Raw genomic sequence first — 25402 nt, forward strand, 5'->3', positions numbered from 1 at the left:
CTGCTACCCGGCCTTAAAAATATTACGATGTAGATGCAGTAGTGTTAAGTACGCGTACGGTATAGTACCTACTCCTGAGATTACACTATCGCTAAGATTTTAAATAAAAAAAACCGGCCAAGTGCGAGTCGGGCTCGCACACCGAGGGTTCCGCCGTACAAACGTAGCGGTTTACAATTTATGACGTATTAAATCAAATTACTTACTTGATTCCGTTGCGAGTAGTGGCGAATTTCAAAATATGCGGTATGATTATTTTTTATTTATTTATTTTTCCTATATTTGCATTATAGGTAGGTACCTACCTCAGCGTTTTGAATTTTTGCGTTGATTTAGAATTTCTCACAGTTTAGAGGCAATTAGATTTAAGAAGTGTTTGATATGAATTTCAACTTTAATATCTCTACGCGTTCATGTGAAAAAGGGTAGGTAGTAAGTTTATAATTATTAAAAAAATATTTTATGTCATGTACCTAAGCAAAAATAATATTTTAAATTTTATATAACTTCAAATTTATCATTTTCGCAATTTTTCCTTTATCTGTACTATCTAACGTTGTAGGTTTTGATTCCCTAGCGTGTGACGGAAATTCGTCTAAGGTGTCGGTATAAACTGCTGTATCTTTTGATCGCGTTAACTTAGAAGTTTGATTTTTTTACTTCTTAAAGGGACAATAGATCTAGGTATTTGGTATAAATTTCAATTTGATACCTTTATTCGTTCGTGAGAAATAAGGTAGTAAGTTTCATTTTATTAAAATATTTTTATTATATTATATAACTAAAAAAATGTAATTTTCGCAATTTTTCCTATATTTGCATTATATGACAATGCTTTATGCCAAATTTCAAGATTCTGAGTTTACGGGAAGTATCCTGTAGGTTTTGATTCCTTTGCGAGTGTCGAAAATTTGTTGAAAATATCGACATAATCGGCTGTATCTTTTGATTGGCTTGGCTTAGAAGTTTGATATTTTCACAGCTTAAAGGGACAATAGACCTGAGTATTTCATGTGAATTTCAGCTTGATACGTTCACGCGTTCTTGAGATAAAGGGTCTTGACAGACGGACGGACGGACAACAAAGTGATCCTATAAGGGTTCCGTTTTTTCCTTTTGAGGTACGGAACCCTAAAAAGGAAAATATCTTAAAAATGTACTCACTCTTTTATTCTTCTTCTTCGTCTTGCTTGCTCTTTTCTTGTAATAAAAACTTATACTTAGTAAATATAACTCTTTTACCTACTCTTGTTTAGGCACGCGATAACCGCGCGGTTTCCAGGTGGTTCTCAAGGGACTGCGAGGCGCGAGGCACTGAGGAGGCGGTAACCGTGCTCTTACGGTTTGATGCAAATTTTAAACAAGAACTGTCTAACAACCGCGCGACTATCGCTGTATTTTCGTTATTTTTAGGTTTTCTTACGAGATTAAAAAGGTTTTTAAATAAAACGCTATTCTTTATTTAAAGACTTGATTTATTATCAGCCATAATAAAATCAAAGTGTACCTACTTAATTCTGATATTAAAATACAATTTCAGAGGTAAATTGTATTTTTACACTGTTTAGCTAATTAATAACTTATGGGTATGATTAAAACCGTTAAACATATTCCATCATTACTTATAAATATAGTGTCGTTACTATTTGGCACTATTACACAATAATAAGGACCGACATCCACCGATAACAATAAAAAGTGAATCTAAATGAATGTTATTGTGTAGGTAAGTCTAAACTGTAACTTACTGACGATTTCGGCGACCTGAAACAAAAATAAAAAGGTTTCATTTTAAAGAATATAATATGTACTATCGGGGACTCGAACGCCTTGACACCTTAAGGGCCTAAATTGTTTGCACACACACGCTCGATTATGCTCCGCCCCCGTTCATTCATATTTCGGGTCTAAGCAGCGTCGGCGCACCACTGTAGATGTTTGCCCTAGCAAACCAAGCTCTATGTAAAGCAATTAGGATTGAGTATTGCTTATTACCCGCATCCGTAGCGCTCGTTTGGCAACGTCGCATTTTAGTCAATTTGAAACTCAATAAAGAATCGCTACAAAATATTATATGAGGCTTCGTGTAAAATTTGAACTAGCGATTGCCCGCTCGGGTCACAAAATTGCTATCGCACATTCCGAGGTAACTATGCAATTTCCCGAGAAAAAAGTAGCCCTTTCTACAATTATTGTTGATATTATAAGTGTAAATCTCATGATATTAGTTTAGCTAGTTAGGGCGAGAAATACAAAATCATACAGTTGCTTTCGAATTTTACTTATTTAATAGGTATTTAATTTATTCGGAACTTATTTAAACAATATGTTATTGAATTAATTAGCAAAGAGTTAAATAATATTTGTGGCTTAAAACAATTATTGTAAGATCTGGCTACCTATAACTTTCTTAAATCCTTGAATGTAAATAAAAACTTATAATAGGTTTCTATTTATTTTTAATGCATATTTTGTTTTCCGTTTTAAAGAAACACTTATCTTTAAAACGGAACATCTCACATCCAGGTAATTGGTTATCGTAAATATTATAATATTCAGTTAGTTTTATTTCAAATTCAATTTTTTATTGCACATTAAGTGTCTTTACACAAGGTCTTAAATCAATAACAATTAAACTTCAAACTAAATAATACTTAAACAGTTAACAATGTAGATAAGTTTGTAAGTAAATATAAGAATTATTTTGAGAAGCATGGTTCAGTAATCGAGCGGAGGTCAATAAAAAGGCAATCAAACAGTCCAATTACTAGCACGGGTCAACACAAATCAATCGGTTATTGATCACGAAACTTCACAAAAAAACAAAGGAGAGAATATGTCGACAGATCGCCAAAGCAAAAAGCAGACAGACCTCGTATAAAAACACAATATTAAAAAAAATACATATCTATTTGTTTGTAACCAAATTCTATTATTAAAATTCTAAGGCTGAGTTGCACCATCTTACTTTAACTTTAACAAACGTCAAAATTCTGTCAAACTCCATACAAAAAGCACCGGTTACCGTTATAGTTACGGTCAAAGTTAGGTGGTGCAACTCAGCCTAAAACTAAGAAAGATTGAAGAAAAAGAAACATTTCGTTTTAAACCTTAACCGTATGACAATAAAGTGCACAATGGTATTTCGTATTGCAACCTAAGCCCTGATTGTCTCTTATTGGTCGTAGTAAAAATATAGTAAAATGCGTAACCAATTAGAGACGGGGTGAGCACGTGACCGGAGCGATGCGCTTACGCTAAAATTTCTACAAAGTGGTCAGGCGGAAGAGTCCCCGATAGTTCCTATAATGGTCTAAGATACGAACTAGAAGCGATTTGCAACCATGTATGAAAAGTATTGAAAATCAATTTTAGCTGTGAAATATGTCATGGAAGTAGAAAAGGTAGAATAATAGAGTGATTTTCTTTTCTTGCTGGAACGCATGAAGACTGTTTTATTAGCCTAGCGATAGTATTAAATCCTCGAAATAGTATAACCAATTTTATTCAGAAATCCTTAAACATATCCAGCTAAGGGTTCTCGCGATGCTCTTATCGATCGATCTAACCAAACCGACAACCGCGACATCGATAAAGCGCGGGAGTCCGCGCGGTATACATTTTCATTCACATCATCATCATCATTTCAGCCATAGGACGTCCACTGCTGAACATAGGCCTCTCACAATGCTTTCCATGTTGATCGATTAGTAGCGGCCTGCGTCCAGCGCTTCCCTGCTACCTTTATGACGTCGTCGGTCCACCTTGTGGGTGGACGTCCCTTCATTTCATTCAAATGTCTAATGCGTTTTGCTTACCCTTATCTTTGGTAGCCTTGACTTGTTTGTTCTTGTTGCACTTCTTGGTGATGCGGCGGCTCTGGTCGCAGCTCGGGTCGCTGTTGGCCTTCAGCATGTCGGTCCTCGACATCTCGCCGTTGGCGTTGCACTCGCTCCACGACGACTTCTCGTAGCGGCAGGCTAGCAAACAAAACATTCACCGGGTTGATCAATCCTGTGTGCTTACCATGAGTTTGGGTATTTCGCCGAAACAGTAAATTTTCTGTGTCCAGGCAGGCGAACACATGTTTTTTTATATTTATATGTATAAAACTATTTTTATGGGAAAGTTAATCAAAAGTTTTATTTGTTTTTGCTATTACAATAGCAGAAACTACAAATAATACCGTAGAAAAACTTAATCAAAAGTCGTTTTTCTAATTTCCTTGTTATGTCCATTACTGTTGTTTGCCAAAATGAAGGCACATTATAACAAATTGAAGCGTAATTTCATTCTAATAGCACTCTCTTTATATTTGAGAAACGTTTGGCTATCGGAAAATAAAAACTTTAAATGTCAAATACTTAAAGGAAGGAAATAAAGTGAAGTTAAGTTCTTGTCCGAGTCAAAAGTATAATTTCCCTGGGTCTTCTATTCGACCATTGTAGTAACGAAACGAAAGAACTTAGAATGTAATGCACTGCACCGTTACACTCGGCCATTTCGTCCCAAGAGCCCATCGAGGCAGGACAGTACTTCGTTGATCAGTTTCGCGACAAATCGCATAAGTAGGTCCCTCCTTGGGTTTTTGTTTACTAAAAAGTCAATTTCTTTGGACGGTTTTTTGCAGCTATACAATGGATTAATTTTATTGTTTATTTACACAGATGTAGTGTCTGTAGGGGTAAACCCATGATTTAAATAGTAAATGCATAGGGTAAATAGGTTTTTGTCTGTGGTGTCTTTTAGGCATAAATCTAATTTCTTTGGCCCTAATTTCCTTGTTTTCCGTGGCATAAAATGGCCTAGGAAATTAAAAAAGACCATTTTTAATTCGGCGTAAAGTCAAATTTTGAGTATTTCTTTATTGGAATAAGTTTAAAATTTACATTTTAAGAAATGGATATCAGAATAGATACAGAACAACTAGTTTTTAACTCTTAACTCAATCTACTGAATTTATCTTCCTTAGTTGTGTAAAAAGGTCGTAATGATACAATACTCATTGGTATGTTTGCTTGCGAAGGTACACAAAAATGGGTCGAACAAAAAAAAGCAAACCACAGAAGAAAACTTAGAGAAAAAAATATTTATAATAATTTCCTTGGCTACCAAAAATTCATGACCTTATAACTTTGTTTCTAAAACGAATTATGACACCCCTTTTAGATATATTAGCTTAGTTTTTGCTACTTAATACAATGGGAAACTAAAAATAGTTAAAAACAAAAATATATTTCGTACCAAGGAAATTAGGCAAAATTGACCATTTTTGGCGAAATACCCGTTTACGTTAGGTGTGCTCGCTAGCGACTGCATAAAAAAATGACATTAATTGTATGACATATTGTGCAGCGCCTCTAGCGGCTACTTTCAAGAAACAAAATCTTCATAGAGATTTTTGACGAAATCGCTAGCGAGCACACTTAACGTAAACTCATGGTAGGTACACAGAACTACCTTATAAATAGTTTTGTGAGTTAGCCACTCTCTTAGATTTTGTTGATAACGTTAGAATGGAACTGCTCTTCTCGAGCTCTTCGTGATACTAATGAACTAATCCCATTAAAAAGATAAATGTGAAATGAGCGCCAAGTTCAATAATAAGCTACGTTAATTGACTGGAACGACAAAAGAAGTGAAATCTAAATGGGTGCTAAGTTTAATGGTCAGTCCTGAATTTATAACAACATAAAATATTAATACATTTCTTCTTATAATTTAGGATACATATTGTAGCCTAAGGTCTGACTTGGCTAGTTCTCATATACGAATGCCCTGCAACTGAACTGTAAATTAAAGCACTCACGTTTCTTGCATTTCTTTTGGATGGTCTTGGTGCGCTCGCAGGAGGCGGGGTCTCCCTTCTTGAGGGTCAGCACTCGGGACCTGATGTTTGTTTTGGCGTCGCATTCGGACCAGGCGCTGCGGACGTACCGGCATGGCTCTGGGACAAAATACATTAATTACAGTATGTTATGAACAAAGCTTTTGTCAGACGGAGCATAAAGTGTGTGTATCATCATCATCATCATTTCAACCAAACGTCCACAGCTGAACATAGGCCTTCCCCAATGACTTTCACATCGCACGGTATGTTCAAAGTATGTTCGTTTCAACCAAATGCCTTCCAGCATCCTCTGCTAGGACCGATCAACCCGGAGCCTCAACCAATCAAAAACCAAAAGCTATCTAGCCCTACCGCCTCCCTTATCATTTATCCATACAAAATTTAAATAAAATATCTCATAAATGGTTGACATTTGACTAGGCATATTTATAACCAAATTGGTTGCAAATGACTTGTACTATAATCCCTTACAAGGATGTTCACTCATTACAAGTCACCCCATAATACTTACCTACTTATTTCAATGAATAAATCCTTATTTTATTACCAGCGATTATCATGCTGTTATTAACACACAAGTTAGTAGGATTATCAATCATGCAATAATTAAATTTATTAGTACTTTAGGTAGTTATCATACATACATATCACACTTGCAGCTCGAGCCAATATACATGCTTTATCTCCATGTTATTTATTGCTTTATTTTGTGACATATTGATATTGTTGACATTATTCAATGTAATGATACTTAGTAACCTGTGCTTATTATAATGTGTGTGATGAGGAAATAGTTATTTATTGTTTGTATCGCTGCTATTTTCTTGTACTCTTTTAAACCTAGCATGGAAGTCATGGCATGAACGACAGTTTAATGTTTCGGTTCGCTTGATACTCGATTTATTCAAACTTGAGCATACAACGAGTTTTCTAGTTGGTAATGCTAATATAATTGACTCGTCTTGTCGACGTTCTTTCATCTGACGAGTAGGTATCGATGGTGTAGGTTGAGTGCATAGGTACCGTGTAATCATATGACGTATCATACCATATTATTAGGTAATTTAAGTTTAATCCTTGATTTTAATCAAAACTAACTTTTCAATTTTCGTTTTATAGTGTTAGTATTTTGGTCATGGGGACCCATGAGTAAAGGATAATGTGAAATAATTGCACGCGCGCACAGTCAGCTCACACTTCACACAGATGCGGCTGCAGCGGGACAAAGAAAACAAACAAAAACACAAGGGACGGTTATATTTAACTGCGCATAAGTCATTTCAGACGGGCTATATTTGGCACCCGAGCTAAGGGAGCGAAGCATGCGCAAGCGACGACATCTGTCTCTCAGACCGTCTGAGTCAGACCAAATTCAATAGAATTTGGACATACTTTCTCGAGTTCTTTTTATGTCCAAAAAGTAGCGCGAGATTTTATGAACGCTGCGCGCTGTTCATTCATTGTATTTTCATTCATGGCTAGCCTCCAAGTAAAAAAAGGATAATTTTAATGACTCGCAATCAAGATTAGTTAGTTAAATTATGACTCAGTTCATTTCAGAACCAAAATATATTTAGTTAGAGGATCTTAATCCGACTAAAAATATAAGTACTTAGTATAATATTAACGTTACTGCTCATTCAATTAGCAAAATACATATTTTGGTAAGTAATCTTGTTCGTCATAAAACATAGTAGGTAACTTACCTAAGTCTAAAATAAATGTTAACAGACAAAAGCTTGCATCTATTGACTTCATCCCCGCCGAGGACGGTGGATGCGGTGGCACTCTAATTAAACCATCCGAGAGTCCTAAATTATTCATGAACCCATGTTCGGAGAGCAGAGAGCTTGTGTTCCTGGGACACCGATTGGCCCCGGAGGACGAAGGCGGCTAACTGGATTTGCTTCGTTAAAGTTAAATTAGTCGAGTGACTCCGGGGCTCGTGCACACGCCGCTTGCAAATTGCATCGACTGGGTAAACTCTCTACAAGCGGCGCTGATTGTTGCACAGTGGCGACACTTCATCGAATCAGTGTGGGACACGAACTAGAATTAAGTCCAACGGTTAAGTCCAAAGAACCATTCGCATTAATACTGTAGCTATTTTTAGAAAGAAAGTAAAAGTTCGGTTTAATGGTGTGATTTATTGATTTTTATGTAATACGAGCTCATGCCGTGTCTTCGAAGTGCATTAAATTGATGGAATGAAAACTGATGCAATGAAGTTAGAATGCTGACGAGTTTTAAGACATATCAAATCTTACTCCGCGAGCGTGGAGAAACCGTTTACGAATCGGGTAGGTTCTTCGCCGTGTGGTTGCAAGGTGGCTAGGCGGCCGCGGCGGGGGAGTGCTTGCTGGAGGCATTGGGCTTGGGAACCGGCTGGGCGGAGGAGGTAGGACGAAGAGTGGTAGTCAGGGGGGGAGGGAGTGGGTACCAGGGAGTGGTGAGGAAGACTACGGGCCACAGGGGGCGGAAGTGCAGCCGCGGCAGCGCGGCGGCGAGCGGCGGCCGCGGAAGGCGCGCGCTGGACTTTTCCCTGTAACCTGCGCGCGGACGCGACGGCTCTTGGTGGTATGAATATATGTATAAAGGTTAATAACTAAACATTACTTAAAAATAAAACATTAAGAATGTGTGGGAATTATGTTAAGGGAGCAAAAAATAACGTAAAAATAAGTATTTATTTTATCTTAATCTTTTAATCTTACTTTAGGTTATAAGTAAATAAATAAATGAAAGGTTTGCAAATTAATATAAAAAACTTGGACTCCGAATGGTCCAAATCTCACTAGTAGTTGAGTCTAATAAATTTTCTAAAGTTGAGTTGAATCATCATCATCATCATCAACAGCCCTTTACAGTCCACTGCTGGACTATGAGCCTCCTCCACTATAGTGGAGGGTTTTGCCATAATCTCCACGCTTGGCAGGCGGGTTGGAGATCGCAGTTTAAAAGATTGATGTTTTTCAGAGAGCGCTGCTGCCCATTCTCTGTTTGATGTGTAGTTGAGTGTGAGTTGAATGCTTTTAAAATAATTTGTCTCCCGATCGACTCTTACTACCTAATAAATAGTTCAATACTAACAAACGTCTGCCTGATGCTTGATGATGAGAGATTAGTCCGATTTACTGTCGACTCTACCTACATTGTAATTCTACCTATTTTAGTTTTGAAATTCAATATAAGTCTGTTACACTCTAATCGAGAAACTACTCGTAATCACACGGAAAAGTTACTACAACTTTGCTGAAGCCGCGGACAAAGTTGGCGTTCAGTATACTGTTCATACACCACACTCGCTTCTCGCTTGAAGCGAGGAGAATGTTCGTTCGTTTCGCCAATTACCTCGAAAGAGCGCATGAAGGTAGTTAGTCTCTATACATAGATCACATTTTGCTGTCTAATGTCTGTACGGTACAGAGATTATCAGATTTTAATTGTCATGAAAAAATATTAAAGTTAAAATCCGGTTTTTATTAGTACTTACTTGCATTTGTATGTTTCATTTGGCAGCATTAGATTTTACCGACATTTTTAGTTCAGCGAGGCAAGACCTAAACTTCTGAAAAAAGTTCGTCGGGCTAATCTAAGCAAGCTCTAAATCTACTCTGGGCCGCAAAGAAAAAGGGTCGGATAAAAATCTATAAACTTATAAGTATTTAACCCAGCTTTATGAAACAACATATACCTACTGGAACAACTATAATATTAATTTTTATTCATTTTATATTACTAAGTTCCTTGGCAAGGTATTTACATGTCACTGTAACCCCAGCCTTGAAGTGGGAATGAAACAAAGCAACACGCGATATTGGATGAAAACCAAAGCTTCAGCGGCTGGGTCAGGGTCACCGAAAATCTGTGACGCAACGCTATCTCAGCTATGTATGGCAGAGCGACAACTAGGTATGTACTACCCTTCCATAAAAATTAAGAAATAATGCAAACTAGGTAACTTTTATCTATCTATATACAGGGTGGAAACGATAAGTGATCTCACTCGATTATTTCTAAACTATACAAGATATCCAAAAACTGGTTACTGATCCTGATAGTCCTTCACGAGCTCTATCCAACGGTACCAATAATAGGTTACAAAATGAACTGGATCTATCAAAAAATTTAATGTTTCCAGCTTCCATACATTTAGTAAAACCACATAATATTAAAAACTATACAAGATATCCAAAAACTGGTTACTGATCCTGAAAAAGCTTCACGAGGTCTATCCAACGGTACCAATAATAAGTTACAAAATAAACTGGAACTATCCGAAAATTCAAAGTTTCCAGCTGCCATACATTTAGTACTGCCACAGTCATGGCACTCATGTCTTGATAATGTTATAGCAAGTAAAGCCTAAAACCAATGTTTTCCATGAATAATTTTAAATAAGAATGCAATTTACGAGTTCATTTTAAGTGTTTATTATTTAATTAAAAAAATTAACACTTCTGATATTGTGTGGCTGGCATACATTTAGTATGGAGGCTGAAAACATTGAATTTTCGGATAGATCCAGTTAATTATGTAACATATTACTGACACCGTTTGAAAGAGCTCGTGAAGCACTTTCAGGATCAGTAACCAGTTTTTCGATATCTTGTATAGTTTAGAAATAATCGAGTGAGATCACTTATCGTTTCCACCCTGTATATAAAAGAAAGTCGTGTTAGTTACTCCACTTTTAACTTAAGAACGGCTGAACCGATTTAGCTGAAAATTGTCAGGGAGGTAGTTTAGAGCCAGGAGAAGGACATAGGATACTTTTTATCCTGTTCGAAATAAAAAAAAGTCTGCTTATTTATTGCCATTAAGGCGGAACAAAGTTCGCCGGGTCAGCTAGTTACTAATAAACGTGTAACATGCGTAAAAAGTTATTTCACCGCGGTGGGCCAAGGATATTTTTTTCAAGTTTTTGAGTAGATATCTAGTTAGTATTTTCAAATACATCGTGCAAAATGTAGGTAGGTATAAAAAAAATAATTTTATTTTTAATACAATTTAGTTTGGTTTAAACCAACTAACTATAACAAAGTATAAAATAATAAATATATTCTTAATTCTCTCTAGGATTCTATTAAATGTTATTCGGCAGCTAATAAGAGCGCAACCGCGTGCTTACACGGAGGCCTGGCGATAGCGGCCGCCTACAGCGTTACGGCCGGCGCTACGGCCAACGCTACGGGGTGCTACGGGGGACGCTACGGCGAGCTACGGCGGACTCTACGGCGCGCTACGGCTGACGCTACGGCGAGCTACTGCCGACGCTACGGCGTGCTACGTCCGGAACGCCTGCACGCTCTGCCGTAGTCACTAGGAAGTAAATGTCCGCGCCTGGTCTAAAACTACCCAAGCTCCTACGCAATGCGCATCCCATTCTGCCCTCAGGGTGCAAGACAGTCACCGGGGACGATAGGACAAAGTGGTTCGAAACTACATCATGTCACGCGGTTCAGTAAACAACTTATTGTAAGCATTAAAACCCTAACACGATTCCACAGGGCTAAACATAATGGTATTTTTCAGTTATACGAGTACCTACTCAGTTTAGAAGAAATATAGTAAAGTAAGCGCTTACCTTTATTCTTCGCACCCCTCTCGTTGCGGATCAGCACCTCGTGGTCGTTCTCCTCCCAGACCTCTCCCTCGGCGGCCACGTAGGCCAGCGCCACCAGGACGAGGCCGGCGGCCATCAACCACCAACGTTTATTCTGGCGACGAACGGTGCTGGTTAGTTATGGGATACCAGAAATTAAGACACGGGTGGTTCTTTAATGGGAACCAAGCATTCTTAACTACAGTGTAATAGTAAGTTTTAGATAATTATTAAGTAGATAGGTATGTACTATAACAATTTTAAACATTTGAAAGTAGATAGGATTCTCTTCGTTTTATTATTTGAAAAAAAAAAACATGGTTGTTTAACACTGTTAGTGTAAATAAATAATGAGCTTCGTAAATTGCATCGTGTGTCGCGTCCTTCTCTATAGTAATTAGTATTTTACAAATAACATTCTATCTACCTAATAACATATCCGCTAGCTCTAGCATAGGTTGGTAGAAAATAAAGCCCTTATTAAAGTTGTAATAAAACATCAATGTAAAACAAGCAAAGGATGGGTAATTGATATTGGTTCTTGCACTAATTCCAATGGTGAGTCAGTAAATTGATGTTTGTTTTGAAATTGTGTACCAGGTTTTCTAAACAAATTATCATTTTCGTTTATTTTATCGTCATCGGTAACTGAAACATCGGTTTACTGATTCGAAATAAATCTCAATTTAGTCCAAATATGACAAACAATAATCTGCAGACTGCAATCGGGCCAAGCTCAGGGTAGCAAGCAGGTGGTAATAAATGCGCGCGCGCACGGCTGACTTTTGTCACCGTGCAGTGCCTATGTCTCCATAGATAAGAATAAGCACTACGTTCTCTCTATTTGTTTTCTCTTTATAAAGGTGTAAAAGGAAAAGATATCTGTCACGGTGACAAAAAGTTACCCGTGCGCGCATAGCCTAAAGGAAGAGGCAACCGGGACATTCGCTTAGCACTTCGCCATGCGGACATTCGCTTTCGCCATTATTTCCAGACTCTAGACAAAGTGATATCTATTTCACGTGACAGATTCATTTTATCCATCTCATCTTTGTATAGGGAGACTGGGGAAAAGAAATATCAAATAAGGTTGCGGACACACGATGCGATGTGGGGTGAGTATGTAAGATATTTAGGTAAGTAGTCCAAATACTAAGAACAAACCACAAAAACAGTTTAATCCTTTTTACCCGACTACGCCAGAAGGAGGATTCTTAAAGAAGTAGATATATCGCCGTCTTTTTATCTTCTTATCTAATGACAGCTTTATAAGCTTCACTTCGTGATGTTAAATTACATGAAGGAAGCTTTGATAGCTCCCTTCTTGTAGCTTTGAACAGACCATTCTAACATGATATTATTGACATGTCAAGAAAGCTCACAAACGAGACCTAGAAAGAATTGGACTTAAAGAGAATACTAAGAATGTGGTGAAGAATAGAATAAAATCGGGGAAACCAATGAATTGGAGGAGCCAAATGAAAAATTGTTAAGTTGTCGCTTCACTTCGTGGTAAGCGCTCTAATCTGCCGCCATTATGCAGATTCCCTTGGTTAACGGGACATTCATGTTAAGTGCTGTCCTAAATAGTGATAAGCGCAGATAACTATGACTATGTTTCAAATTTAATATTCCCCGAAGCGTGTACTACACGCGAGTAAGTAGGTATTCAATGTTTATTAGCACTGATAAGGTACAACTACGAGCTATTTCCAGTTACGAGCAATTTAAGTTACGGATTGGATATGTATCTAAGTAAATAATTGAAGAAATAAAATATTAGGTACGCCAACTTAACTCCAATTTGTCAGATGAAATTTATTGCCCTTCAATATGGTTAAAAGTATTTGATTGGTATTATTGGTACAATTAAAGATAAATGCCGCGGGAGCTGAACAACATTTTTTATTGCCTGCTTGCGTATGCTCATCATAGCGCAGTTATTATTACTGTGTTCAAAAGGTCTGTCTTCAGCGCCGATGGACAGCTGCAATGCTTCTATACTAATTCTGCTGGGAGACAGTTTGTAGTAAACCTTTAAAAGTCACGGCCACAGCGGAATACAATACTTATCTCTTCATTATAATAATAAAGGATAAGGACTTTAAGGAACTGTTAAGTTTTTAAAATTACGTACGTATATTTTTTTTCATGTCTGCCTCTGTATCGCGACTTTCAACTAAATAACTAATTACCAATTAGTAGGCGATTCTATTTACCAGATATTATTTCTCGACTTACAAAATGAATGAATGGTGCCGTAACACGCCTACAACCGCATGACCTACCGTAGAAACTGTTCAGGCTTGTATGTATGAGATCGCAATCGCAATTTACCTAAGTCAAAAGACCTCACCCCTACCCGTGACATGTCCCGACATACCTTTACAACTTTACTCCACCAATATACCTAGCTGAGTTGAATGTACCACAGTTCATGGATGATTAAAATGTGGCGTAGTACCGAGAAGTTTCGCCTGAACACGCCTTTTGAAACATGAACTTGTAGAGTAACTTTATGTGGACCCACAACTTTGAGCGCGAAATTAAAAAGCCGAGGAGAAATAAACATATATCAGACACATTTGCGAAATTTTGAAGCATCAAAGAACGAGTATTACCTGCTTCAACCTGATATCCCGATACCACACTCGTTGCCCAAAAAATTCCTAGTGCCCTGCATTATCTACCTTATGTAATTTTCAAATATTATGGCATGAAAAGCTGCGCTACCAGTCCGGCAGACTCACCATTTTGACTATATTCTGCCACGCGTTCTCACGGGTTTTGAGATTATGTTTGCGACGCAAAAATATTTTCTTCATAACATGATTGCCGGTGTGTCGCTGCCTCGCTGCAGGCTGAGAGGTCACGAGCGCTCCGGAGGTCTAGGTCGCGGCCAACTGTGTGCAGCGGCACGTTTGCAGTTTAGCACTCGTAGGACTTGGATAATATTGTAGTACTATGTAGGTAGGTATACATAACTATGTACCTAGTTATGTTTTATCACTTAACTTTGACGACCGTTTGGTGTAGAGGTCGCAGGTTCGACATTTGTGAGCATGAACATAATTTGTTTGTATTGATCTAAGTGTGTTGTTTCTATGTATGTGTGTGTAATTATTATTATTAAGCTTTTATAAAGTATGATTATATCCCTTTTCTGGTACCCATAGTACATACTTTGCTCAGTTTGGGACTAGATGGTGCAGTGTAAAATGTCCAATGATATTTAATTTATTATTAACTTTACTAAGAGCATTCTTTCAGAATTTAAAACACAATCTTCATTGGAGAAAAGAGGAAATATCCTATTTATCCTGTGACTAATTACCTACTTTAGAATTCTGTGCACAATTCCTTAAAGGTGTAGATTTTTAGGAACAAACCGAAATAGGCGTCTCTTAGAATAACTACATATTGTAGTTAAGTAAGTTAGGGGATAAGTAAATATTCTCTGTTGTTTTATGTCAAGCGAAACGATCTTCTTTTTATGGGCGCTTAATCTTCGCTTATCGTGGTCAATGGTCATTCGTCTTGTCGCGACGGCTATCAGCGCAGTCAATGACTCGGCCATTGAGGCGGCGCCTGCGACTAATTATAACTCGCGCATGCGCGGCGCGATATGCGCTTGCTCCGAGATTACACTCTACTTTACTGACATTTGGGGAAGCAACTACGGAAACGAGTTCGTTCAAATAAGGCAGATTACATGCAATTTTACGACTGTATTATAGGTAACTAGCTTTCCGCCCGCGGCTTCGCCCGCGTGGAATTTTGTCTGTCACAGAAAAACTTTATCGCGCGCGTCCCTGTTTCAAAAACCGGGATAAAAACTATCCTATGTTCTTTCCCGGGACTCAAACTATCTCTATGCCAAATTTCATCAAAATCGGTTGCGAGGTTAAAGCGGGAAAGCGTAACAGACAGACAGACAGACAGACAGACAGAGTTACTTTCGCATTTATAATATTAAGTTGGGATTCTTTAATATTTATGTGTTTGTGATTGTGGGTATATTGTAATCAATTTGAATAGGTGTCGTACCTACTGGAAATGGGATGTGCACATAAGGGATCAGCCTTAAACTTTCTTTCGAATTGATTCGTCTAGTACCTAATCAGGGTGTTCAAAAATGAAGGACAGTCCTGTCTGCGGATAGGGACATTTTGGCATTATACGTAAAATTTGTTCTTAGGTTAAAATCTCACCATTTAATTACGCAGGGAATAATAAATAAGACTACATTTAGGTATTGATATATTCTTTATTCTCGATCAACCTGAAGTAGTTGACAAAACAGGAAAATAACAGAGTTAAGTACATTCTCCGTGTTGAAACTTTCTTAGCTTCAAGTTGATTAGCAAATATTTCGGAAAGGGTTGGCTAAACTAACTAAATTAGTAGCAATTAATATGCAATCGAAGTTATACTCCAGTCAGTGGCACAGACTGAGTATTGAGCAGTTTGACCACAGGTTACTTAACGCTTGGCATTATTACGTCTTCATGAAACGTTTGCATCGGTGCGCTTCGATATCCCGTACAGTTCGGCGCTCAACTGTTGTGGCTGCGCTCGCGCCGGCTGCTGTGTTGTTAGTTTGACTTCTTCTTCTTGTATAATAGTATGTTTGTACCTCACATATTATTTAAGTTTTCCAAAGAATATAAACTTAGTAAAATAATAATTTTTTAAAAGATTTAATTAATCAGGTCGAGATAACTTGAGATAATTATGACATTAATTAATATGAGAAGTTATACTCGTAAACGTCTTATTAAGCTCGCAGTTTGTGTCGCTAAAGCTTTTAGGTTCAGAAAAATTTAATATCATAAATGTAAGAAAAATTTTCACTAAGGGAAGAACATTATTGTTGAGTAGCTGTTATTTCAAGTGAAATGTGTAAAACCAATAAATCACTTAAGAGCGTTTCCTCGGCGCAAAGAGGCGAAGATGCCCGCTGCAATTCTCTGCTGAATTGATAGCCTTCGAGTGAAATGGCGGCGTCTTATTCTCGGAAATAGAGATTGAATGCTCGAAGCTTTCATAATTTTCTTCTTCAGGCAATCAAATTGAGCGCCGCGCTCACGGCACTTTCTGCGACGGCACCTTCTGCCACGGCACCTTCTGCCACGACGGGGTGGATCCGTATCGTTGTAATCTTGCGGACCCGGATCATTTCAGCTTCTCCCAAATATTTTTTGGATTATCAAAATCATACTTTAAAAATGTACTACTTCATCACCATTAAAATATACACTTGTAAATATACTCCCTCTTCTTTCGTTTAAAAAATATGCCAATTTCAAAATAAGTATTTGAAATAAGACGTAAGTAAATTCGTTCATCATCATCATCATCATTTCAGCCATAGGACGTCCACTGCTGAACATAGGCCTCCCCTAATGCTTTCCACGTTGATCGATTGGTAGCGGCCTGCGTCCAGCGCTTCCCTGCTTCCTTTACGATGGCGTCGGTCCACCTTGTAGGTGGACGTCCCAGTAAATTCGTTATTTTATGCATGAATTTCACAACTCCCAAAATACGTGGAAAAAGATCATCTATATGTTACGGTCAAAGTGATAAATGTGAAAATTATGAATAATCGCCGGTTATTATGAATAATTACCACGTGATTTGGTAAATGTGATTAATATGGGGTCATTTATGTGTGTATAAAACTAAATAGGCGGCTTAGGGGTGGCCCAAGGGCCACCCCCGCCGCACCTTAACCTATTTTTCACTTTAAATCAAAACATAATGTTATAGGCATCATGGAAAAGTAATATCATGCAAGAAACATTCCAAACTCATTATGCCAAATTATATTAATATATGATATCAAAACGTTCAAAAGTTTGGCTGTACACGAACACGTACACAAGATGTTGTTCTCTTTTATGAAATTTGTTAGTACTAAAGTTGAATGATTAAATAATCACTGTTAAATGTGATTCATTTATCACTTTTACCGGGACTGTCGGGAATTATTCATAATAACCGGTTATTATTAATAATTTTCAATTTATCACATTAACCGTAACATATATACAAAATACATATTTTCCACTGAGAATTTGCACATTTCATCAAATCTACATACCTATATTGTACTTCTTTTAAACCCCCTTCGAAAACCTTGTTTGTTTCTCTTATTTCGATTTGTATCGTTGACAAACAATTGATTTCTATTGTGCTCGGCTTTGTTTTAAAAGTTACTGATTTTTGCTGTAGGATAGGCTGATAGGATAAAAAAAATTGAGTTAGTTATCCATTCCAAAAACTTTTGTCGGTAGCTATGCTACTCCCGCGGGACATAACCTACATTCAGCCAATTTCCGAGGGTCTTTTCGTCACAGACCTAAATTGCGAGGTTTATGTATTTATACATAGTACTCGTATGTAGAGGTACTTTTATTATGCATCGGCCAATTACGGCCAGCACAGATAATAATTAACTAATCTCGTGTTTTACAGTTAATATGCATTTAAATATTTTTGCCGGCCCTTACCGGCGCCAGAATATTTATAGCCAATAAAAATATGGATATTGAATAATTATTAATATTCAAGGGCTTTTGCCTCCTTCATCGTGTTTATGTTTTGCTATCCTTTATTCAAGTAGGTACTTATAATTAACTATTTTAGACGCTCATTTAATTATTACTCGTAAGTACGATAATTAGCAATTTTAATGACTTTATAGCTGACTTAATAATTAATAACTAGGCTTAATCTTTTATTTGATTGTTTAAAAAACAACAAGTTTATCTTCCCATTCATTTGAATTAATTTCAAACATAAGTAATTTTACAAACAAAATAAATACATATCAGTGCTCAGCAGTTGAAAACGTAATTTACTTTTGTGATAATTTTTAGAGACATGTGATTATTTTTACACGTTTCTTAGTATTTTTTCATGACGAACAATAACTAATTTGATTTTTTAATGTAAAACAGAATTGTTAATATTTTAATCGGCGCTTTCTGCAAGAGCCGCAGCGCGACCACGGAGGCTGTGCTGCGATCATCGCCCGATAACAAATTCTTTTCTATAAGATTTCTCAATTCTTAATATTAACTTGAATTTTGTATTTATATTAGAAATTAATAAAATTAATTAAAATTCAGTATTTTGGCTTTTATAAAGCTCGTTAAGATTGACTCTACCATTACTTCAGGACAAAAATGAGTACCTATGTACAATTGTACATACTAGGTTCATAATTGTTACTTCTAGGTATTCGTATTTTCATCAGTTCATAAATCGCAACTAATGAAGGAACTTAAAAATTGGGCGCCAAATAATACAAAACATTTTATCCTTCAAATAAATCTTCTACTTTGCAATATCTCAAAACACGTACTTTAGATGCGAGTAATTTGTATTAAGTTAGCTCCGTTAAATACGAGGACGTTAATGAAATTACGACTGTTTATAATGAATCCATGCAAAGTTTTATTTCAGTCACGATTTACGGCAAAAATGTCACATCAAAAGGCGAGCTTAAAAGCGCGTCGCAAGCTCGAGGCTCGCGACACGACGCATGGAGCCCGTCGCCGTCTCGTCGTCCGACGTAACCCAAATTGTGCCTGTTAACTGTCGCTCTTACTAAGCGAGTCTCGAAAGAAAACATTTTAATGCAAACATTTGTTCAAATAATAAACCGAGAGAATAAAAGCGTTTTGTGATTCCAATATTAAACGACTCGAGTTACCATTTGATTTGATAACATTGTCAATTCCTCTTTTGTAAATATTTCTTTGTTAGATTCTTCAGCAGTATTTTCGTAGCATTTTTCACTAAAATTGAAGCTTTTTCTCAACTTTGCAAAACACAGAGTATATTTATTTTATGTATTATTATTTAAATTAAAATATACACTTATCGCTTCGAATATCGCGAAATAATAGAAAATCAATTGTTTGTGAGCAGGCTGTCACTGCGTACGGTCGTAGTGCGCAAATATATTTATTTACGAAGCGCCGCGGACGACTCGCGGCATCAGCAGCAGAATCCCTCGAAAAATGCGCGCCCAAAGACAACATTACCCGCACCCCCGCCCCGGGCCCACTCTCATGTTAACGAGATGCGCAGCACAATTTTTTTATTATTAACGAAAATTCCCAATTTATTTTTATACATTAAGCACCTTAATTTTTTAAACTAACTTTATTTTACCATGTAACCTTTCTAAATTACTGTTATTTAAAATTTCATGAATTAAACCCGATCCAATTCCCAACAATAAACGGAAATGTAAATTTACTCGTTGCAAACATTTCAAATTCCACACGCAAACACATCGAAACCGAGAGTGAGCACGCCGCAATCCGAAGTTCAGTAAAACTTGCACGAATTTTAAACCGAACGTAAATTCACTAGGAATTGAAGCACAGACGCGTAAAATGTTCAATTTCGCCGATTCAGCCTACTTATAAAATTGCCGCACGATTTTCAAAATATTAAAAAGAATGCTTACCTCCATCATGACAGTAGCGGCGCGCGGCAAACGGCGGCGAGCGCAGAGCAGCGGAGTGGGGTCGGCTGGCGGCTGGCGGCGGGCGGGCGGCGCGGCGGTCGGCGGCGGAGTGGCGGCAGGCTGGCGAGTGCGGCGGCAGGACGCCGCCTATCGATCTGCCACTTGCACCATCTCTCTCCGTACGCATCCCCCGCCCCGGCCCGATCTCTCTATCTGCGGCTAGGCAAGATTTATTGCTTTTTCCGGGAATGACCGGATTTCCTAGCGACGTCAGATTTTTTGCGCCCGAAAGGCAATTAACTTCTTACAATTGTGCACTTAAGATGTTGTATAATAGCGCCGAATGATTTATCGGTCATCTTCATGTTTCAGCAACGGGAATGTTGCTAGGCGATCAGCCAGGTTAATGGGGCGGCCTGAAACCTAGGCCGGCGTTCAGTGGGCGCGCTCAGTCTGGAGTCGCTGACACGAGGCAGGCCGTGGGGCTGGGAGAGATCAGCGTTTTAAAATTTGGGTAGGACGAAGTGGGCATGCGTGATCTATCGAGCGAGCACGCACCGCATGCACGCCACGCGTGGCCGCGCTAATGTGGACACACCTTAACATAAACTCGACTTTTCCCAATTCTAAATAAACGAGTCGATTTACGAAACGTCCAAACAAAAACGAAGGGGTAGGTGGTGTAACGGTCGGAGCACGTCCTTGTCAATCCCTCGATTTATTATAATCCTGCGTTCGAGGCCATTAATATCCTATTGTTAAATTACTAAATAAGGGGCAATAAAAATAGAAGGCGCTTGGATGCTTTCAGTTTATTTGGCGCTGGCCTAATTGCACGGTAAACAAGTTTGTTTTCTGGATGGAGTTAAGCTGTGTGCACAATGTTTTTCATAACGCGAAGGATTAGCGCTGTCATTAGGTAATTGGCATGGGTCGCCGTCGCTCGCTCGAGCTCTTCGCTCATGTTTGATGCTCAGCGCTGCGGGAGTAGACTAGTGTTTGCTCAATACTTGTGGCAGTGGTTCGCGGCAAGCACAAAAAAATTGCAATCTGCGAAGATTGTGCGTGTTTACGCGGTTTTAGGAAATCCTTTAACTTATTTTAACAACATACGCTCTTTTCCCAATTTAGATAAAATATTGTAAGTACATTCATTTTGTGTAACCTCTACAGACTGATCGATAAATTAATTACGGATGGCGCGAAAGCGAGCTGCAAAGGATAAAAGTTATCTGATTCTCTAACTGTATTATTTTCTATGATCTGTTCATTTCACATTTTCGCGGGCCGACGCACCGGGCCGCAGTGGATTGTTGTAGCGAGATGGGAAGGCAAACAATGTGACGCGCCTCAGTGCATCGCATCGCGCCGGAGCACGTGCTATCGTAGGGCCACATTCACGACAGTAAAACCTTTCAGAAGTTATTTTGTTTATCTACATTTTAATTACGTACAACCTTCTTTACAGATTTCATCTGAACGTTCACCTTTGCTCGGATGAGGGATGATTTGGGACCAAAAGTTACGCTAAATAATCAGATTCAATTGTTTGAATGCGATTCAGTGACATTAAGCTTCCTGACGAAGAATGAACGAATGAGGCATGATACTCTGCTGCTGCGAATCCACATTCTCGGAGTAATCGGATACAGCGCGTAATCGCTTATTACAGTTGATAGGATCTGTCTCGCACATCACGTAGCTTTGTAAATGATTAACCTCTCTTGTGAACCCTTTATCAACAAGTGAAAAAGGTATTTACCTCATTTCAGGCGGGTGGATATTATTTTACTTTCGGATGCTTACTTTGCAAGGCAAACATTAATAAGCACTCGCAGCAGCTCCTGGCTCACTGTCCAGCTCCAATCTTACATCAGTTTTTCATAAGTTTCTTAATTATTTTGGAGTCCGCCACCAACCGGCCATTATGGAAAAGCTTGAGGAGGCCTATGTTCAGCAGTGGACGTCCTATGGCTGAAATGATGATGATACATATTGAAATGACGTGTTTCACAAACGGATCCCTTTTCACCAACCAAATTTTTTTAATACCCATGAGTATATCCAGTCCAACGACATCATACACCATTCTCGTTTTAGTTAAGCATGCATGAATGATAAAATATTTTTGTGATTTCACTTTACTTCGTTAGTTTTTTATTTTGTCCAGCCTGTCGATATTTATTCCGCATCATAAATATTTGGATGATAACTTTTTTTAAAAAATAAAACCGACTTCAAATGCGTGAACACAAATAATACCTATTCAACAAAAAAATAATCGTTCAAATTGGTTCATAATCGGCGGAGATATTGCGTATAAAAAAGTTCATCCCCAATTTTCCACCCTTGGGGGTGAAATATTTTCTTCAAATTCGCATGAAACCACCCTTTTGATAATACCTATTCAACAAAAAAATAATCGTTCAAATTGGTTTATAACACAAGTAAACACGATTTTTGAGTCTGAGTTCTGTAGTGCTGATTTTGATTAATTTTGTCTAACTAAACTAGGAAAAAATACTTTTATCTAATAAAGTTTGCTTTTGTAGCAACTACAACGAAATTTCAAATTTTAAGAAAATCTAATAATTCTAATTCAATTGAATGCGAAAGCAAGAGATAGAACTTTAATTTATGTGCAAATCACTTTTATTTACAAAGAACAATAAAGATAAACGTCAAAATACTTAAAATGAAACAGAAAGAAGCTTTAAAAATGAAGATTTTTTGTTTTTCTTCTGTTTATGTAGGAACTTTCACGTATTAGACTCCAAATGTAGTCACCCATCATGTTTTCATTATATTGTCCTTGATAACGCTGTTCAAAATTCATCACATCTTGGTGAAACCGTTCTCCTTGCTCTTCTGAATATGCCCCTAAGTTATTTTTAAACTCTTTTAAGTGAGCATCTAGCATTATGTACTTTAAGGGACATTCTGCAACCCATGAGTTTGAAAATACTTATTAAGCATATTAGAAATTAGATATTTATAGTTTGCAGCTTTTTTATTGCCAAGAAATCCATGGATTACTGCTTTAAGACTGAGCCACGATTGTTTTTCGTGGGTTTTCAGTAACTCTAGGAATTCCTCACTGGCCAATATTTTTTTAATTTCTGGACCGACGAAAGTACTAGCTTTAACTTTTTCATTGTAAAATGCACAAAAGCAAACTTTATTTGCTATGCATAGAGCCTCTGGGTACTTTTAGATGCAGACAGGCAGAAAATATCAGTTAAATAACAAACTCAAAAAAAAAGTTTTTTTTTGTTGACTTGTGTAATCAGCGGAGATATTGCGTATAAAAAAGTTCATCCCCAATTTTCCACCCTTGGGGGTTGTTTTTTTTATTATTAAATTTAAATGGGACCACCATTGAGGTATTACCTATATGCCGAAAAAAAATTTGTTCAAATCGGTTCATAATTGGCGGAGTTATCGCGTAACAAACATAGAAAAAAAAACATACGGGTCGAATTGAGAACCTCCTCCTTTTTTTTAAAGTCGGTTGAAAATGCCTGCATGCTCATGTCGCAAGCGCGCTCAATTTTACGGAACAAAGTAATTCAATTAAAGCCACTCTATGAGAAACTTTTGTCCGCCCATTGCCGCTGTAAATGCTCGCACGTTGTGTCAACACGTGTCATTGAATTTGCACTTATTGTATGCCTTAAAAACGGATAACAATATTTTTTTTGCATTCTCTCTGTCGTATTTTAACAGCTTTGTAGATTTATTGATAGAATCTCGTATGAATATTTTAGCATGCGATAAATGCAGAGCTCGATAAGAGTCGGTAAAAGCTATAAGTTAGTAGCAGATTGTATAAAGTACTTTCACATTCATATAGCAACAATAAAGGGCGAGGCACAGTGCTTAGTCCCACTTAAGGCGCATTTAGTCGCTCCGCTGCCGCCTCTTTGTCTCGCAGCAGCGGGATGTTGACAGTTTTTTTAATTTCCAGATGTCTTCCCGAGTCACCGCGCCCGCGCCCATGTGGGCTGTCTGCAAATGATCTCAAAATTTTTATTTTGTTTTTTTATTCAGTCATTTGTTTAAACTTCATTTCTTTTTTGTGGGACTTCGGCATCAATGCACATAGAAGACACAGTTATTGTGGTCGAATTGTTATTATGCCAACCTACATTTGTAGATTACTTAGGCTGAGTTGCCGGTGTTTTTGTATGGAGTTTGACAGATTTTTGACGTTATTAGGTAGTACTTACTCGTACCTAGTAGGTCCATTTTATGAAATACATTTTAATTAGTAAAAAATACTGTCCAAATGGAGCAACGGAACCATACCCTGATATTGTAAAGAGGCGAACTCCAGAGCTTTTTTCGCCATAAAAACTTTTGTCCGGGAAGTTCGCTGGCCATCCACCGCGCAGGGCTGGCTCTCGAGTGAGCGCGGGAGCGGGCGTCGGAGTCGTTTTATTTCCATTTTAGACCAGATGGAAAATATTATGAGATAACGACAAGGGACGTCAGTCGTCACCGTGCACGGAAGGTATACCTACTCAAAGTTTCTATCCAACGTTCAACGACACACTTTGGGTGCGCACACTGTCAAATATTACGAGATTGCCGCACCGCGCTCGTTATGTTGTGTTACGCGTTAATTACAATATTATTAAGCTGAGCTTAGAATTTGTAACATCATTCCAACACGTAAAACAATTTCCAAAAAATAATTATTTCAAGGGCCGAGGTATGCATCATACTTTTTGACCTAAGGTCGTAAAAGCTTTGGTATTTTTCAGTCCACAGGCCGGCTTGGCCATCCCTACAGAGTGGCGCGGCGCGGTAACTTTGTTTACCCGCCGCTGCCCGAGCTCCACGCTCGCGCGGCTTCATGGCGAGTCGATTTCAGCCGGATTAGCCGGACGGATAGTTATTTATCTTGATAAAACTTATTATAGGGCTTTTTAATTAACTGCAATAACGCTGCTCCGTCGCGATGAAACTAAATGAAATGCCGAATTAATATTTGTTCGCAAACTTCCGTGTTGGAATCATAATAATATTCCATTTTCTGTTTTAATATCCAGTATTTCATTGTTTTCTCACTAGATCTCCCGTTGGCAGACTTCGGTCAATAAATTTGAATAAATGTTTGCAGTTCTTATTAAATTCAACTTGTTGTTCGAAAACTTCTGAACGTTTTCATATTACATTACAACTACCTACATTATTATGATTTCGTATAACAATTTTGAAGTCTTCATAACTTTATAAATGATTTTCTTGTTTGAAACCCTATATTGCTCTGAAAACTAAAAGAACAACAAATTTAATGATGCGATTGGATCCCCTTGCGCCCTAGATCTGTTACTAATGAACCTAAAATAATGACTTCAGAATATTAAAGAGCACTAACTAATATTTTGATCACTATACAACTTCAGACGCACAGAGAGGAATGTGTCAAAACTTTAACATAGTTTTGTGGAATCTT

The 25402-nt window shown here is 37.7% G+C and overlaps 1 protein-coding gene across 1 annotated transcript; it reads right to left on the reverse strand.

The window, feature by feature from the left end:
• Nucleotides 1–1454: 1454 nt before the first annotated feature.
• Nucleotides 1455–20026, reverse strand: LOC135087128 (uncharacterized). The gene is made up of 5 exons (XM_063981968.1): nucleotides 19942–20026; nucleotides 11439–11571; nucleotides 5810–5947; nucleotides 3819–3980; nucleotides 1455–1764 (listed from the first exon to the last, which is right to left on the reverse strand). The coding sequence occupies exons 1-5, from the start codon at nucleotides 19948–19950 to the stop codon at nucleotides 1745–1747; spliced, it is 462 nt and encodes a 153-aa protein (XP_063838038.1). The 5' UTR covers nucleotides 19951–20026; the 3' UTR covers nucleotides 1455–1744.
• Between the last annotated feature and the right edge of the window lie 5376 nt (nucleotides 20027–25402).

This window comes from Ostrinia nubilalis, chromosome Z, assembly GCF_963855985.1.
Source record: "Ostrinia nubilalis chromosome Z, ilOstNubi1.1, whole genome shotgun sequence".
Taxonomy (NCBI): Eukaryota; Metazoa; Arthropoda; class Insecta; order Lepidoptera; family Crambidae; genus Ostrinia; species Ostrinia nubilalis.